Raw genomic sequence first — 14611 nt, forward strand, 5'->3', positions numbered from 1 at the left:
GGACAGAAACCACCCGTGGTTCAAAAGGCAATACCTGTATATTATATTTGAAGCAAATTAACCCATGATACTGAATTTTCATTTACTTTTTAATTTTATCCAATTTAACTGTGGAGTATAATGTTTCCAAGCTTTTACAACTTTAAAGATCTTCACTGTCTGGAGCCCTTTGGATGCAGGTGAAAATTTTTTTGATAACCCTGTTTGCTCCCCATTGTGTGTGGTCATGATATCAGCCAGTGCTTGCTCCCTTGGGTCGTACATTGCACCTCCAGATCTTACTGCATGTTTACTTGATCTGGGGATGTGATGTACGATCCCATGCAGCGCTATGCGGGTAGGGGAGGGGGGTGCCGACATATCCATGGGTGGGGACCACCTGATATGTCGGCCAACGGATCGACCGTCGCATTGCAAGGTGCATATCGCACCGTGTATGGTGGCCTTTAGAGTTATATTGCATATGACCTCAGAGGTGGATGTCTTCTGATATGACCTCAGAGGTGGATGTCTTCTGATTTTTTCTGATTGATGGCTGTGAATCAGATAAATTAACTAATTTGACTCTTTCTATGAGTCATGTATTGTAAATGATGTACAATAATGTGATTTTCTATCTATAGCAAATAAATATTTTATTATTATGATTTTCAGACTATACTATATTTTTCTGTAACAGAAGTGAACAGGGTATAAGGGCAGTTATTATCACGCAATCATACATGAATTGTGTACAGTTATGTTTTTCTTTAATAACTTTGCTTATCTTATTCAAAAGGTGCCTCTAAAAAATCAGATGGTTGGGTTGGCCTTGGATGCTGTGAATTAGCAATAGCAGTGGAGTGTCGGAGAGCTTGTAAACAGGTCATATTGCTTTATATCTTTTCTCGCACATATACTGCCTGAGCAATAAAATATTGTAGTCAGTGCTGCCACTTCAAGAGACACAAATGTGTGTATTCTGAAAGAAATTCTTTAACGCTCTAAATATGATTATTACATACTGTATATTGTCATATACTTATTAAGGCATAGTGCCGTGCTGCCTCCAGAGGTTCTTCTGGCACTCCTCATTAACCGGGAGCCAGGTGCTGCACACTAACATCACAGTCCAGTACCTGGATCCTGATCACTGAGTCTGCCTTTTGGTGTCACCCCCTCAGAGAGGGACACTTTGTGTAGTCCGCACCCCCTAGTGACACCACTGCATGGTAATCTGCTCATGAGTGTGAATGTAATTAAACGCAATGCCCACAATGTGCTAATCTGGAATGGGATATTGCTGCCAGCAACATTCCTTTTTTTTCCCCTCAAACCCCATTCTGTATATATATATATTGAGAGACAGGTGGCACTCAAAGACCTTTTATATGTTTAAAACAGCACACAGTTACAGGTAGGTGTGACTATATGCTGTTTTAAACATATACAAGCCCTCTGAGAGCTGCCTGCCTCTCCACGCTGTGTGTTACCTTTGGGAGTGCACCAAGGCATCCATAGCTTTTGAGTTTGCATGAGTGCTGGACCTCTCTGATATATATATATATATATATATATATATATATATATATATATATATATATATATAGAAATCCAAGGTCCGGCACTCAAGATAAATGAAGAAATAGCAGGGGTGCCCTCTCAGAAGGGTTAAATAAACAAATGTGCGGCACACAAACCACAGTAGTGATAATAGAACGTTTCAGTACTTTAAGTACTATCTTCAGCTATATAGTACGGTACATAAACATACATCTTACCTTAAATACACCCCACTGCCCAATACACAAGAAGCGCGCCAGACAGGACACACGAGGCCAGCCGGCGACGCATCCTGATGACGTCATCAACAAGTGCATCATCAACAACTGATCCCTATCACCTCACCATAGCAACAAGTGAACATATACAGATAACGAGCGATGAATAAAGACAGCATTATCAGGCTAACAGAATCAGATCCTCAGATATCAGATATCAGGCACGTACACATGCATCTAAATGATCATTACCCATTTAACTCAAGCAATATGGTGGATTGATATAAACAGATTCCATAGAATACATAATAAGATTTTTGCAAAATACTATACATCATAACACAGGTAACATTATAGCAATGAAATGGTCAGATAAAAATTAATTATAAAAATCACCAACATTACATGACAAAAAAAGCATGTGATTTAAATACCTGCATATCAGAAAACATGTTAGCCAAATAGCATGCTAGAGGTCATAAGACATTAAGATTTTCACATATTGAATATATTGTCTGTTAGCATGGCTATGACATATTAAAAGCATGATAACCCAAAGATTCATTGAGCCCACGGGGTGCAACCACATCTAACCTGTGAATCCTCCTTGATTCACATTGCAACAATAAATGGTTTCTATCTCCACCTCTATTTAGTTGAGGGATATGATCAATCATCCTATAGTGAATACATGCCAAATTATGTTTGAAATCCACAAAGTGGCGAGCCACTGGTTGATCACTTGATCCACATGACAACGCAGCGCGTATACTTGAGCGATGCATTGCCATGCGTTCCTTAAATTTCCTTTGGGTTTTGCCCACATAAGAAAGCCCACAAGGGCATATAATCTGGTAGATTACAAATGAACTGTTGCAAGTCAAGTGATGTCGAATAAAAAATTGTTTGCCAGAATGAGGGTGAGTAAAGGTGTGGGTGACAACTGTTCATGTGAAGCTGAGTATTGCGATCAGTTTTTTTGACAAAAACTGATGTAGTTAAGGCTGCATCTTTCTTGGTAAGCGTCCTAAACCCCGCCCACTGGATCCTACAATCCTTTATACCTTTACACACACCAAATCAGCCAAACCCATGTAGTGCAGCTGTGTGTAAGACCTTTGTTGTAGACCTTTGCTGTAGTAAGCAGCAGGATTCTAAACCCTATCTGCCCCTTTTCCTGGGGAGTGAGCTCTGGGCCTGATCCAGACCTGCTCGCGAGCGCTGAGCGCTTGCAAGCGGGTCGATGTCGGGCCAGTGCGCATGCGCACGACGGAGGCGGCTCCGTCGTGCGCATGCGCAAGACCCGGATAGTGACGGGCAAGCCGTCGCTCCGGGTCTCGCTACAAAGGGGGCATGCTGTCGATGTTGAGTGACAGCACGCCCCCTTTGGTGGGCGGGCCGGGGCGTGGCTGCCCAAACTGAGGCGTTCCCATGGCCGGCCCCACTGACATCACAAGTGATGTCAGTGGGTGGACTTCTTGCTCTGTAAGAGCAAGAAGTCCACTGGGACTTGCAGCAACGAGACCCTACCACAAGGGTCTTGTCGCAAGTCCGATGGTCGCGATGGTCTTGACCATCGCGACCATCATCCTGGCCGCTCGCACTAGCTGTGGGTGGTCACCCACAGCTATGCGAGCAGCCAGGAGGCCGCTCTAAAAATACAATAGGCGGGCACTGATTCAGAGCGAGCGCTCTGAAAGAGAGTCCGGCTCTGAATCAGGCCCTCTGTTCTGGACATCACAGCATGGCAAAGTACCCTCTTTGTCACAATGTATGTGTGTGTGTGTATATATATATATATACATATACATATATATATATATACATACACACAGTATATATATATATATATATATATATATAGGCAAAAGCAATGGCAGCGGCACTCCCCCAATAAAAGATACTCCAAGCAATTGCTTGAAGTATCTTTTATTGCGGGAGTGCCGCTGCCACTGCTTTTGCCTTGTACCTGTTACTTGCGGAGGGCACCCATATACTATATATTTATAAAGCACTACCAATGAGTTTCTGTCACACTCTAAAGACATATTGGCAGATTAATTGGCTGCTTACAAAAAAATTAACCCTAGTCTGTATGTGTTCATGTGATAGGGAATATCCATAGTTAGATCCACTGTGACAGGTACAGATGTGAATGACAGAGATACTTTCTGTAAATACGTCTGTGCTATATAAGTAACTTAATAAATAAATACATTTAGGGAGAGCTAAGCTGTATTTATATTGTTTTAATCCAATTATTGTAATTTATAGAATTATGTGATTTTAATGGGTTATTGCTTATATTTATCACATAGGTTAATTTAACTATTTGTCTTCTCATTATTTTTTAGGCATCCTCAACAAACGATATTTTAAAAGCCTGCAGGAAGCAATATGAGGTATGATTTTAAATGGAACATAAGTCTTGAATTGTACATGACAAAAAGGCATTGTAGAATACAACAAAAAATAAAGCTCTAATTTTGACTTGCTGCTAAAATAATCTTTGTGCACATAAAATAACGTACTGACTAATGGAATGGCACCACTTATATAGCTAATTAGCAGCATTCACACTAAATCAGCAGTTGGTGATAAATTATGTAGTGAAAGGCAGGTTCATTTGGAAAAATGCTAATGTTTAAATATTGTTACAATTTTGTCCAGACAATAAAAGACAGACTCAATAAAGTCTAACAAAATAATTATATACTGCATTTACTCAGAAAAAGTGGGCACTCTAAGGTATTAGTCGTTATAGAAGAGGGTGCCATAACTAATTTAGTAAATGTAGCAACAGGAAAAGAACAGCACTCCTATATACAGAGGCTTAAGTAGGGTCTTCGGAGCCCACGGCAAGTTTAAAATTGGCGTGGCAAAAAACTGGGCGTGGTCGCATACCAGAAAGGTTTTGGCCACTGAAAATGGGGCGTGCCAACATGATACGCCACCTATTTCTTGTCACTCTGGGAAAATTCCTTTCCATTCCATATGCACCTTACCTATATGGTGGTTTCTCACAATGTGGAACCTCTGAAGAAATGTATCCTCTCTGCGAAGATGTCGTCTTCAGTCAGTATTCACTATTCATGTAGGTCACATCGTCCGGAAGATGCCTGTTTGTGTAGGAATATTAACAAGTTCATCATCATACAACAGCATTTCAACCAGACTCTTGCCCCCTGTGTAACTTCCTCCCCCCTGCGTCTCTCTTAGCCACACCATCATCTTGCTGCATTGTCTCTTAGCCACACCATCATCTCCCCACCACGACGTCTCTCAGCCACACCCTCGCCTCCCCCTTATGTGATCTCAGCACACCATCACCTCCCCCCTGCATCAACTCTCAGCACACCATCACCTCCCCACTGCGTTGTCTCTCAGCACACTATCTCCTCCCCCCTACATCATCTCTCAGCACACCATCATCTCCCCCTGTGTCATCTCTCAGTCACGCCATCATCTCCCCCCACGTTTTCTCTCAGCACACCATCACCTCCCCCCCTACGTTGTCTCTCAGCACACCATCACCTCCCCCCTGCCTAGTCTCTCAGTCACACCACAATCTCCTCCCTGCATTGTCTCTCATATCCCCCCTGAGTCATCTTCCAGTCACACCATCATCTCCCCCCGTGTCGTCTATCAGCACACCATCACCTCCCCCCACATCGTCTCTCTCTACATCATTACCTCCCCTGCACATTGTCTCTCAGCACTCCATCACCTCCCCCCTACATCGTCTCTCAGCACACCATCATCTCCCCCCTGCATCATCTCTCAGCCACACCATCATCTCCCCCCAGTGTCAACTCAGCACACCATCACCTCCCCCCACGTCGTCTCTCAGCACACCATCATTTCCCCCCCACATTGTCTCTCAGCACACCATCACATCCCCCCTGCATCGTCTCTCTCTACACCATCACTGCCTCTGCACGTTGTCTCTCACCACACGATCATCTCCCCCCTGCGTCGTCTCTTAGTCACACCATCATCTACCCCCCATGTCATCTCTCAGCACACCATCTCCCCCCCACGTCATCTCTCAGCACACCATCATTTCCCCCTATGTCGTCTCTCAGCACACCATCACATCCCCCCTGCATTGTCTCTCTCTCTACACTATCATCTCCCCTGCGCGTTGTCTCTCAACACACCATCATCTCCCCCCTGTGTCATCTTTTAGTCACACCATCATCTCCCCCCATGTCATCTCTCAGCACACCATCAACTCCCCCCCACGTCATCTCTCAGCACACCATCATCTCCCCCCCATGTCATTTCTCAGCATACCATCAGGACATGTGAATGAGGGGCTGAAAAGGTCCAGATGGGATATTCCCTATATATATATATATATATATATATATATATATATATATAGCTAGGAGTGATAGGGCTGACCTGGACAGGGTACTGCTCTGGACAGACAAAAGTATATACAAGTGCCTAGTAAATTTAACTCTTTAACCTCTCGTCCCATTTTTTAGCAATTTTTTTAATTTGTTGTGGGCTTGTCAAATTTCCACATGTGTATTTGATGACACAGACACACACACTGACACATGTGCACACACACACTGATACATATACACACACTGACACATACATACACACACACTGACACAGACACACACTGACACAGATACATGCACTGACACATGAACACACACACACTGACACATACACACGCTAACACATATATACACACACAGTGACACATATACACACACATATTGACACATATACACACACACTGACACATATACACACTGACACACACACTGAGAAAGCCTACACAGACACACACACACACCTCTTTCACACAAATGCAGCTAGCCCCCCTCTCCCTGTACCACACGTGAAAAACTAATAAAAGGAGGTCGCTAGCCCCCCCCTGCGGCAGCTTAGCACCCCCCCTGCCCTCCCCAATACACACCTGCGGTGAGCGGAGAGAACACTGGAAAACGAAGAATCACTCTTCACCTGGTGCAGGTACCAGGATAGAGAATGGAAAGAAGACTTCCTGGGAGGGGCTTCGTGCGTCCGCTGCAGCTCCCCCTACAGGCAGCCCAGCCAGCACCAGCAGGCACACTGGTTTATTTGCAGAAACAGCAAAGTATCAAACCACAAAGGTCTTTTGTCAAGCTATACAAACCAATTTTACAAAAAAATACAATTTAAATAAGGGTGTGTAGATCTTTTAGCTCTACTGTAGTTTGTAATATGTGTTTATGTATATAAATAGATCCAGGTTAAGGGGGGAAGGAGGTCACATGGAGCACATGCCCCAGGTTCCCCTCAAACATTAATTAAAACTACAATGCTCAGTGCAACATCTGGGTTTTCTGGGGTGTAAGCAGAGAAAGAAGAGGGGATGTGTTCTGAGTAGGGTGTGGGGCTAAATGTCACAGGGAAGGGAACAGTTCTCTTGACTCCTGCCTTCAGGCACCGTGGCACATCGGAGGATAGCGCTGCTAAAGTCCCAACTCAGTGACAACTTGAGCTACCTGGTCTGCAAGGCAAGAGATAGTGACTCTGCTTTGGTGACCCTCTGCATGTGTGACTCGGCATCTGTTAATCGGTGCATGTGTGACTCTGCATCTGTGACATGCTGTATGTGTGACTCTGCATCTGTGACCCGCTCCATATGTGACTCTGCATCTGTGACCCACTGCATCTGTGATTCTATGTCTATGACTCACTGCACGTGTGGCTCTGCTTCTGTGACCTGCTACATATGTGAATCTGCGTCTGTGACCCGCTGCAACTGTGACTTTGCATGTGTGACTCGGCTTCTGTGACACGTTGTATGTGTGACTCTGCATCTATTACCCACTGCATGTGTGACTACTACTGTGACATGGTGTATGTGTGACTCTGCATCTGTGACCTGCTACATATGTGACTCTGCATCTGTGACCCACTGCATCTATGACCTGCTACATATGTGACTCTGTATCTGTGACCCACTGCAAAGTTGACTACATGTAGAGTATGATTCGGCGTATCTGTCACTCTACATATGTGTTAAATAAAAGTTTCATTTGTGATGGAATTGGTATGAAAGGCTCTTTAATATATTTACCATCTACTCTTGCTATCTCTATCTTGACAATTCTGCCACATTTTAGAAAATAGAGGCAAAGGGGCCCTCCAAACACTTAGGGGCATATTCAATTGAGCGCAAGGTTTAGCGAAGAAAAAACCTTGCGCCCCTCGCGCCCAATTTTGGATTACTGTGGGTATGCGCGCTCCCGATACCCACGGTATCCAATAAATAAAAGTGGCTGCAGGGTTTTCAGCTCTGAAAACCCTGTGCTGCATTAAAAAAATATAAGAAAAAATTACTTACCTGCCCCAGGATCTCCGGTGGTCTCCGCGGCTCCCGGGGGCCTCCCTTCCATCTTCTCACTGGGGAAGGGGCTGCTGTGTGTCTCGGGGGCTGCTGGTATGCTCCAGGGGATGCAGGGAGGCACAAGGGCTGCTAGGAGATGTAGTTCTCCCAGCTCCCATTATGGGGCGGCATACATACACTTGGGGGGGACACAAAGGGGGTCACACACACACAGTCACACACTCATACACACACCCACACTCACTCATACACACTTACAAACATTGACACACACTGCATACTCATCGCTGCTGCAGACCCGATGCTGGATGCAGAAGACAGCGCTGCAGAAGGTAAGTAATTAAGGACTAATTAAGCTAATTGGAAACTTCCAGTTGCTTAATTAGTCCTCAGGGGAAGGGGTGCCACCGGGGTCCCAGAGCAAGTCTCACTGATTTTTCCTAAAATTAATGAGATCAGACTTGCTCTGGAGGTGCGAGAAAAAAAACATCCCAGCGCTCAAAATAGTAAAAAACATGCACCTAATTGAATAGCAAAAATCCCGCACCTGCAGGACAAACCTTGCAGGTGCGGGATTTTTGCTATACTCGCCCCAACTGAATATGCCCCTTAATCCAGCTCTGTACAGAATCCAGGGTAACAGGTGACGTGTACAATCATTGAATTCCATTTGCAAGTACACTGTGATGTGCAACTATTATGATGTTCACTAACAGTATATGTATGAAGTAATTTATTATTATTCTAAAATGGAAAGTGCAGTTTTTGCTTTCTTGTCCATTTTACCTTCTTTCTTAAGCTGGGTACACACATTAGATGATATTTCAGCCGATCCGAAGGATTGGTTTGATATATTTTCAAAAGCGCATAATGTGTACCTTTTATTTCTGGCCATGCATGCTCCCGTTTGGTCATCAGTCACATCATCAGGTTGGCCCTACTTGCAGGTCAATCTAACAATGCGACTGACTACCTCATGCAGTGTGATGCGGCTGGTGCCGACATATCGGGTGGTCGGGCTCCAGATCGTCTAATGTGTACCAGCTACCCATTGTCGAAGCTGAATAATTGGCTAAGACAAGTTCAGATTAAAATTTAATCGCGGCGACGCCATGTTGCGACTGGCCGCAAGACGCCATCTTGAAAATGAGATCGCAAGACGCCATTTTGCGAATGGCCGCCTAAGCGCCATTTTAGACAAACTCACATTTTAGTACATGTGGCGATAATACTAATAGCACCATGCATTTGCATCTTTCACCATTTCTCATACACACATTAATACACAATTGCGCTGTTAACTAGTCGCATATTAGCGAATGCATAGTACTTTGTTTGAAACCGCTGTTTTATTAGCTTTATGCGCACACATCTGCCCCAGGTTAACTAGCATCCTTATTTCAAACCCTGAATACCCACACATTACATATTCACACATAAGGTTCAATAAGCTCTAAAGTGTATGACTTAAGTTGGTTCAGTTAGTTTAAATGCTGAGAAATAAAGATATTTGATAACTAAGGTATTATACATGCTAAACAAGTCATGTTTGGAGTTGTGCTGATGCGTATCCTTTTTACAGTATTCCGGTGTTATCGGTGGGGAGATGCATCATGCATTCCCGAGTTATGGATCGCAGAGCCTACAAGCAACAAAATGTATATTCTAGAAACAACTGTTAGGATGCTACGAGAGGCGTGAAGAGGAAGACCCCCAGCTGTTAGAGGCAGGGAGAGTCTGTTTGAACCAGCCTGTTAAATGTGCTGTAACAGATGCTTCACCCCTGAGAACCAATGGTATCAGCAACAGACTTCCCTATTGTCCTGTATATTCTGGGGGGTATAAATATGAGTGCACAAATGCTGGTTCTGAGTCTTCGTGCTGAATGCTGAATGACAAGGGGTCTCTTGCTGATGCCTATCTCTGGGTCCGGAAGCGCCTGTGTATGTATACTGTACTTGCGGTCTGTATAATTTCCTTTTGCGCCTAAATTGTGTCTTGATCAATTGCGTGTAACTATCTGAACTTTTACCTGAATATCACTTGTGCTTTGGAACCACAGATTCCACGTCTAAGTCTTTATTTATGGTATGACTGCGTACGCAAATTAGCGTTACCCTTAGGAGGTATAGGCAGGACATTAGAAGGTATAGGCAGGACATTAGAAGGTATAGGAAGGTGTGTATAGAGGTTCTGATCCAGTATCGTTAGTTGGGGGCTCGTAGTGAAGTCACTTACCTGCTCACACAGTACATACGGCCATCGATATTTCAGCAAAGGGTGGAGTGGCCACATGCAGGGTTTGCCTGCAACCGCTTTGTGCTGAAAGATCGCTATCCGTCTCCGTGTGAATCAAGGAAGCTGACTAGAATCCAGGGACAAGAGAGGAAAAAGTTTGTTTTCCTCTGTTGATAGAACCTTACGTTTAAAGGGGTGTCGCAGTACTGAGTACGCAACTAAGTCGCAGGTTTGCGCATAGCAAAAAGACCCACTTTTGTGTACGCAGTTAAAAAGCCATTATACGGTTGTGTGGTAGTCGCATTATTGTGTATGCGACTGGTCGCACAATAGCGTATACATACTTCCGGTTGTGCTGCCACGTGTTTGAACAAAGCCATTGAGGTTTACATTTTTTTCTATTACCAATACCTGGGTTAACGTGTATTTTTCTGGCCTACCCAGCGGCCACTAATACTGCTGCCAAGAAAATAGTATGCAGGTACGGTATCCCTAGAATCATCGAGAGTGATAGGGGTACTCATTTCACAGGTGATGTTTTCCAAAATATGTGTAAGCTGATGGGTATTAATAGCCGACTTCACACCACATACCGGCCGCAAGCCAGTGCCAAGGTAGAGAGGATGAACGGGACTATTAAAAATAAGCTAAGTAAAATCATGGCAGAGACTGGACTAGGATGGCCAGAAGCATTACCTTTGGTCCTACATAGCATAAGGACCACTCCTAGACCTCCTCTGAATCTGTCCCCATTTGAAATATTGTTCGGTAGACAACCGCATTTGATTATAAGTCCACAGGAAGATCTAAAGGGTAACAACGAGGTAACTGTGAAGTATCTTATATCAATGAGTAAGCAGTTTAAGCAACAGCAGCAGAAACTGAAATTGTTGTCTAATGATATGCCTGAAATGATCTGTCATGATGTTGAACCAGGAGAATATGTAATGATCAGAAATTTCTTGCGTTCAGGTTGTTTGACTGATCGGTGGGAAGGTCCGTACCAGGTGCTACTGACGAGTACTACATCTCTGAAGGTGGCCGAGAGAGATGGGTCCATTCCACTCACTGCAAAAAGGTCAATCAACCAGTGGAGAAACAAGTCGGAGACAAAGCTGATAGCGTGGATCTGTCACTCGCGAGCTTGTTCCGGGAGGATTGAAAAGGTCGTAGTAAGATACCTGAAGTGAGAGAAATTTGCAGGTCTTGTTGTGACAATGGACGGGCCTGCTGTGTTCATTTTCATATTCTCTTTTAGAGTGTTCACCATCCTGGTCAGTCCGGGGATATCCAGTGTCTGTGATGGGGGACCGATTGAGATAACGGGAGCTGATGGCAGTGCTGATGGAGTGGAATCAGGAGGAGTGCAATGCCAATCAGGGGAGTGTCTTTCCAATCTTAGTACTGTTATTGTTAAAAGAGCTGTCATTCCGAATACTCGGGGAAGGTGTGGAGGGTTATCGTCTGAAGATTCCTGTATATGTGAGCTTTGTGGGTCCCTAGTTGATGAGAACTGTATCCAATGGTGCCAACCTAAATATAATCCGTACTGGGGTGGGTATCCTCTAGAGGATTATCATAGCATGGTAGGCAAAGTGTTAAATCAAACTGATTGCTGGGTGTGTTCACATGTGCCCCAGGGACAGCATAACGTAGGGTTGGTGCCATTTCCGCTGAATATCACGGAAATGTTAGAATTACAAAAAGGGAAAACATTGGATGGAAAATTCCTCTCATCCAAACCACCTAATTTCAAACTCTATCAATTCCAAGTAGATAGATCACTTTTGTGTTTAAACATAACTAACCCCAATAAACCCGGGAGTTGGGAAGTGACGGGGAATAATCAGACGATGACCTTCTCACAAAGAGCTGATAATGAGTCCATAAACCATGATCTATTGCGCTCCATTAAGTCTGGTGGGAAACATTTTAGGTATCGATATACATTGAGTTCCACCAAAGAAATTATTGGTAAGGTGCCAAATGATTATTGTGCTAAAATAATACAGCCAGAAACTTGCATGTACCAGATGGAAGAACCAGAAATAGGATTGTTTGCAAGGGAAATGTGCTTAATTATAATGATGCATACCATTCCTTATGTCCTTATTTCATCTGTGGAAGAAAAGCGTATAAATGGCTCTCCCCGAGTTCCGAAGGTTTGTGTTACCTGGGAAGAGTAGTCCCAGAAGTTATGACCCTCACACATGTTGAAATGCTGGGTATACATAAAAATACACCGTCACCATATCTTCACACACAATATGAATACAGAGGCAAAAGAAATATGGTACCTGGTGATATACATAAACCCACTCAGTTAATCAGTGAGACAACTGGCTTTCAAGTTGTCGCATTGGACCCCACCAGGATCGCTCGGGGTACATTAAATTTTAGATATACCCAGGAACTTGCTAAACTAATAGATATCACCGAGATGTACTATGACACATTTAGGTAAACAGGGAAAGAATTGCAAGCGTACAAGAAAGAACTGGTGCAACACAGGCTAGTGTTGAATTATTTAACTGCTGTTACTGGAGGGTATTGCGTAACATTGGCCACCCAATTTGGAGTAAAATGTTGCACCTATGTCACCAATGAAACCAGCGACCCTAAGGAGGTGATAGACCGGAAGATGGATGAAATTCTACAGCTAAAGTGGGAATTTCGCAAGAACCATAACACTTCAGTGGCTGAAGTAGGGGAACAGATAGAAGGATGGGTGTTATGGCTGAACCCAGTAAAATGGTTCTCAGGTCTAGGGGAATGGGTCCAGGAAGTGATCGCTAGCATAGGCAAATTCTTAATCCTTATACTGATTGTCACCATAATAATTGGCATATGCGTCCGGTGTGTTCCTATTGTGTTGAAGTGTGGAAAATTTAAAAACAGAGTGAAACTAAAGAATGAAACTATGATGGTGGTCAGTAATGACAATATGTATACCGAGGTAAATATAGAACTGCATTAGGAAATACAATCGTTTGATGTATTATATTTAGACATGCATAGAATGTATTATTGAAATGTTATTCATAGAACACCTCAGATAATATAAAGTCTCAATTCCCCTTCAAGACTGCTATTATAAGACTGGTGCATTCCCACACCTTTCACATGATCTTCCAAGATCCGCCGTGTGCGTATAATAGTAGTTTTATGTCCCCGCCCAGAGACACATTATTGATGGATAAAGAACCACCTTGTGCCATCCCATAATAACACCAAATAATATGTAAATGTAAGCCTAAATTAAATTCTAATAGCAGATTGTGATAGCATGTTGTTTGCTATCAAAGGGTGGACTGTCAAAGCTGAATAATTGGCTAAGACAAGTTCAGATTAAAATTTAATCATGGTGACGCCATCTTGCGACTGGCCGCAAGACGCCATCTTGAAAATGAGATCGCAAGATGCTATTTTGCGAATGGCCGCCTAAGCGCCATTTTAGACAAACTCACATTTTAGTACATGTGGCGATAATACTAATAGCACCATGCTTTTGTATCTTTCACCATTTCTCATACACACACTAATACACAATTGCGCTGTTAACTAGTCGCATATTAGCGAATGCATAGGACTTTGTTTGAAACCGCTGTTTTATTAGCTTTATGCGCACACATCTGCCCCAAGCTAACTAGCGTCCTTATTTCAAACCCTGAATACCCACACATTACATATTCACACATAAGGTTCAATAAGCTCTAAAGTGTATGACTTAAGTTGGTTCAGTTAGTTTAAATGCTGAGAAATAAAGATATTTGATAACTAAGGTATTATACATGCTAAACAAGTCATGTTTGGAGTTGTACTGATGCGTATCCTTTTTACAGTATTCCGGTGTTATTGGTGGGGAGATCGCATCATGCATTCCCGAGTTATGGATCGCAGAGCCTACAAGCAACAAAATGTATATTTTAGAAACAACTGTTAGGATGCTACGAGAGGCGTGAAGAGGAAGACCCCCAGCTGTTAGAGGCAGGGAGAGTCTGTTTGAACCAGCCTGTTAAATGTGCTGTAACAGATGCTTCACCCCTGAGAACCAATGATATCAGCAACAGACTTCCCTATTGTCCTGTATATTCTGGGGGGTATAAATATGAGTACACGAACGCTGGTTCTGAGTCTTCGTGCTGAATGCTGAATGACGAGGGGTCTCTTGCTGATGCCTATCTCTGGGTCCGGAAGCGCCTGCGTATGTATACTGTACTTGCGGTCTGTATAATTTCCTTTTGTGCCTAAA

The 14611-nt window shown here is 43.4% G+C and overlaps 1 protein-coding gene across 3 annotated transcripts in view; it reads left to right on the forward strand.

The window, feature by feature from the left end:
• RECK (reversion inducing cysteine rich protein with kazal motifs) overlaps window positions 1-14611 on the forward strand; it is a 255837-nt gene that overhangs the window by 135138 nt on the left and 106088 nt on the right. For 2 of the 3 annotated variants that reach the window (XM_088442336.1, XM_088442337.1), the window contains exons 5-6: window positions 779-864; window positions 4115-4162. In XM_088442336.1, the coding sequence (XP_088298462.1) occupies window positions 779-864; window positions 4115-4162 (134 nt within the window). The remainder of the gene's footprint in view (window positions 1-778; window positions 865-4114; window positions 4163-14611) is intronic. The other variant, XM_088442338.1, reaches the window with a different exon arrangement.

The sequence above is a fragment of the Taudactylus pleione genome, unplaced genomic scaffold (assembly GCF_031769625.1).
Source record: "Taudactylus pleione unplaced genomic scaffold, aTauple2 ptg000309l, whole genome shotgun sequence".
Taxonomy (NCBI): domain Eukaryota; kingdom Metazoa; phylum Chordata; class Amphibia; order Anura; family Myobatrachidae; genus Taudactylus; species Taudactylus pleione.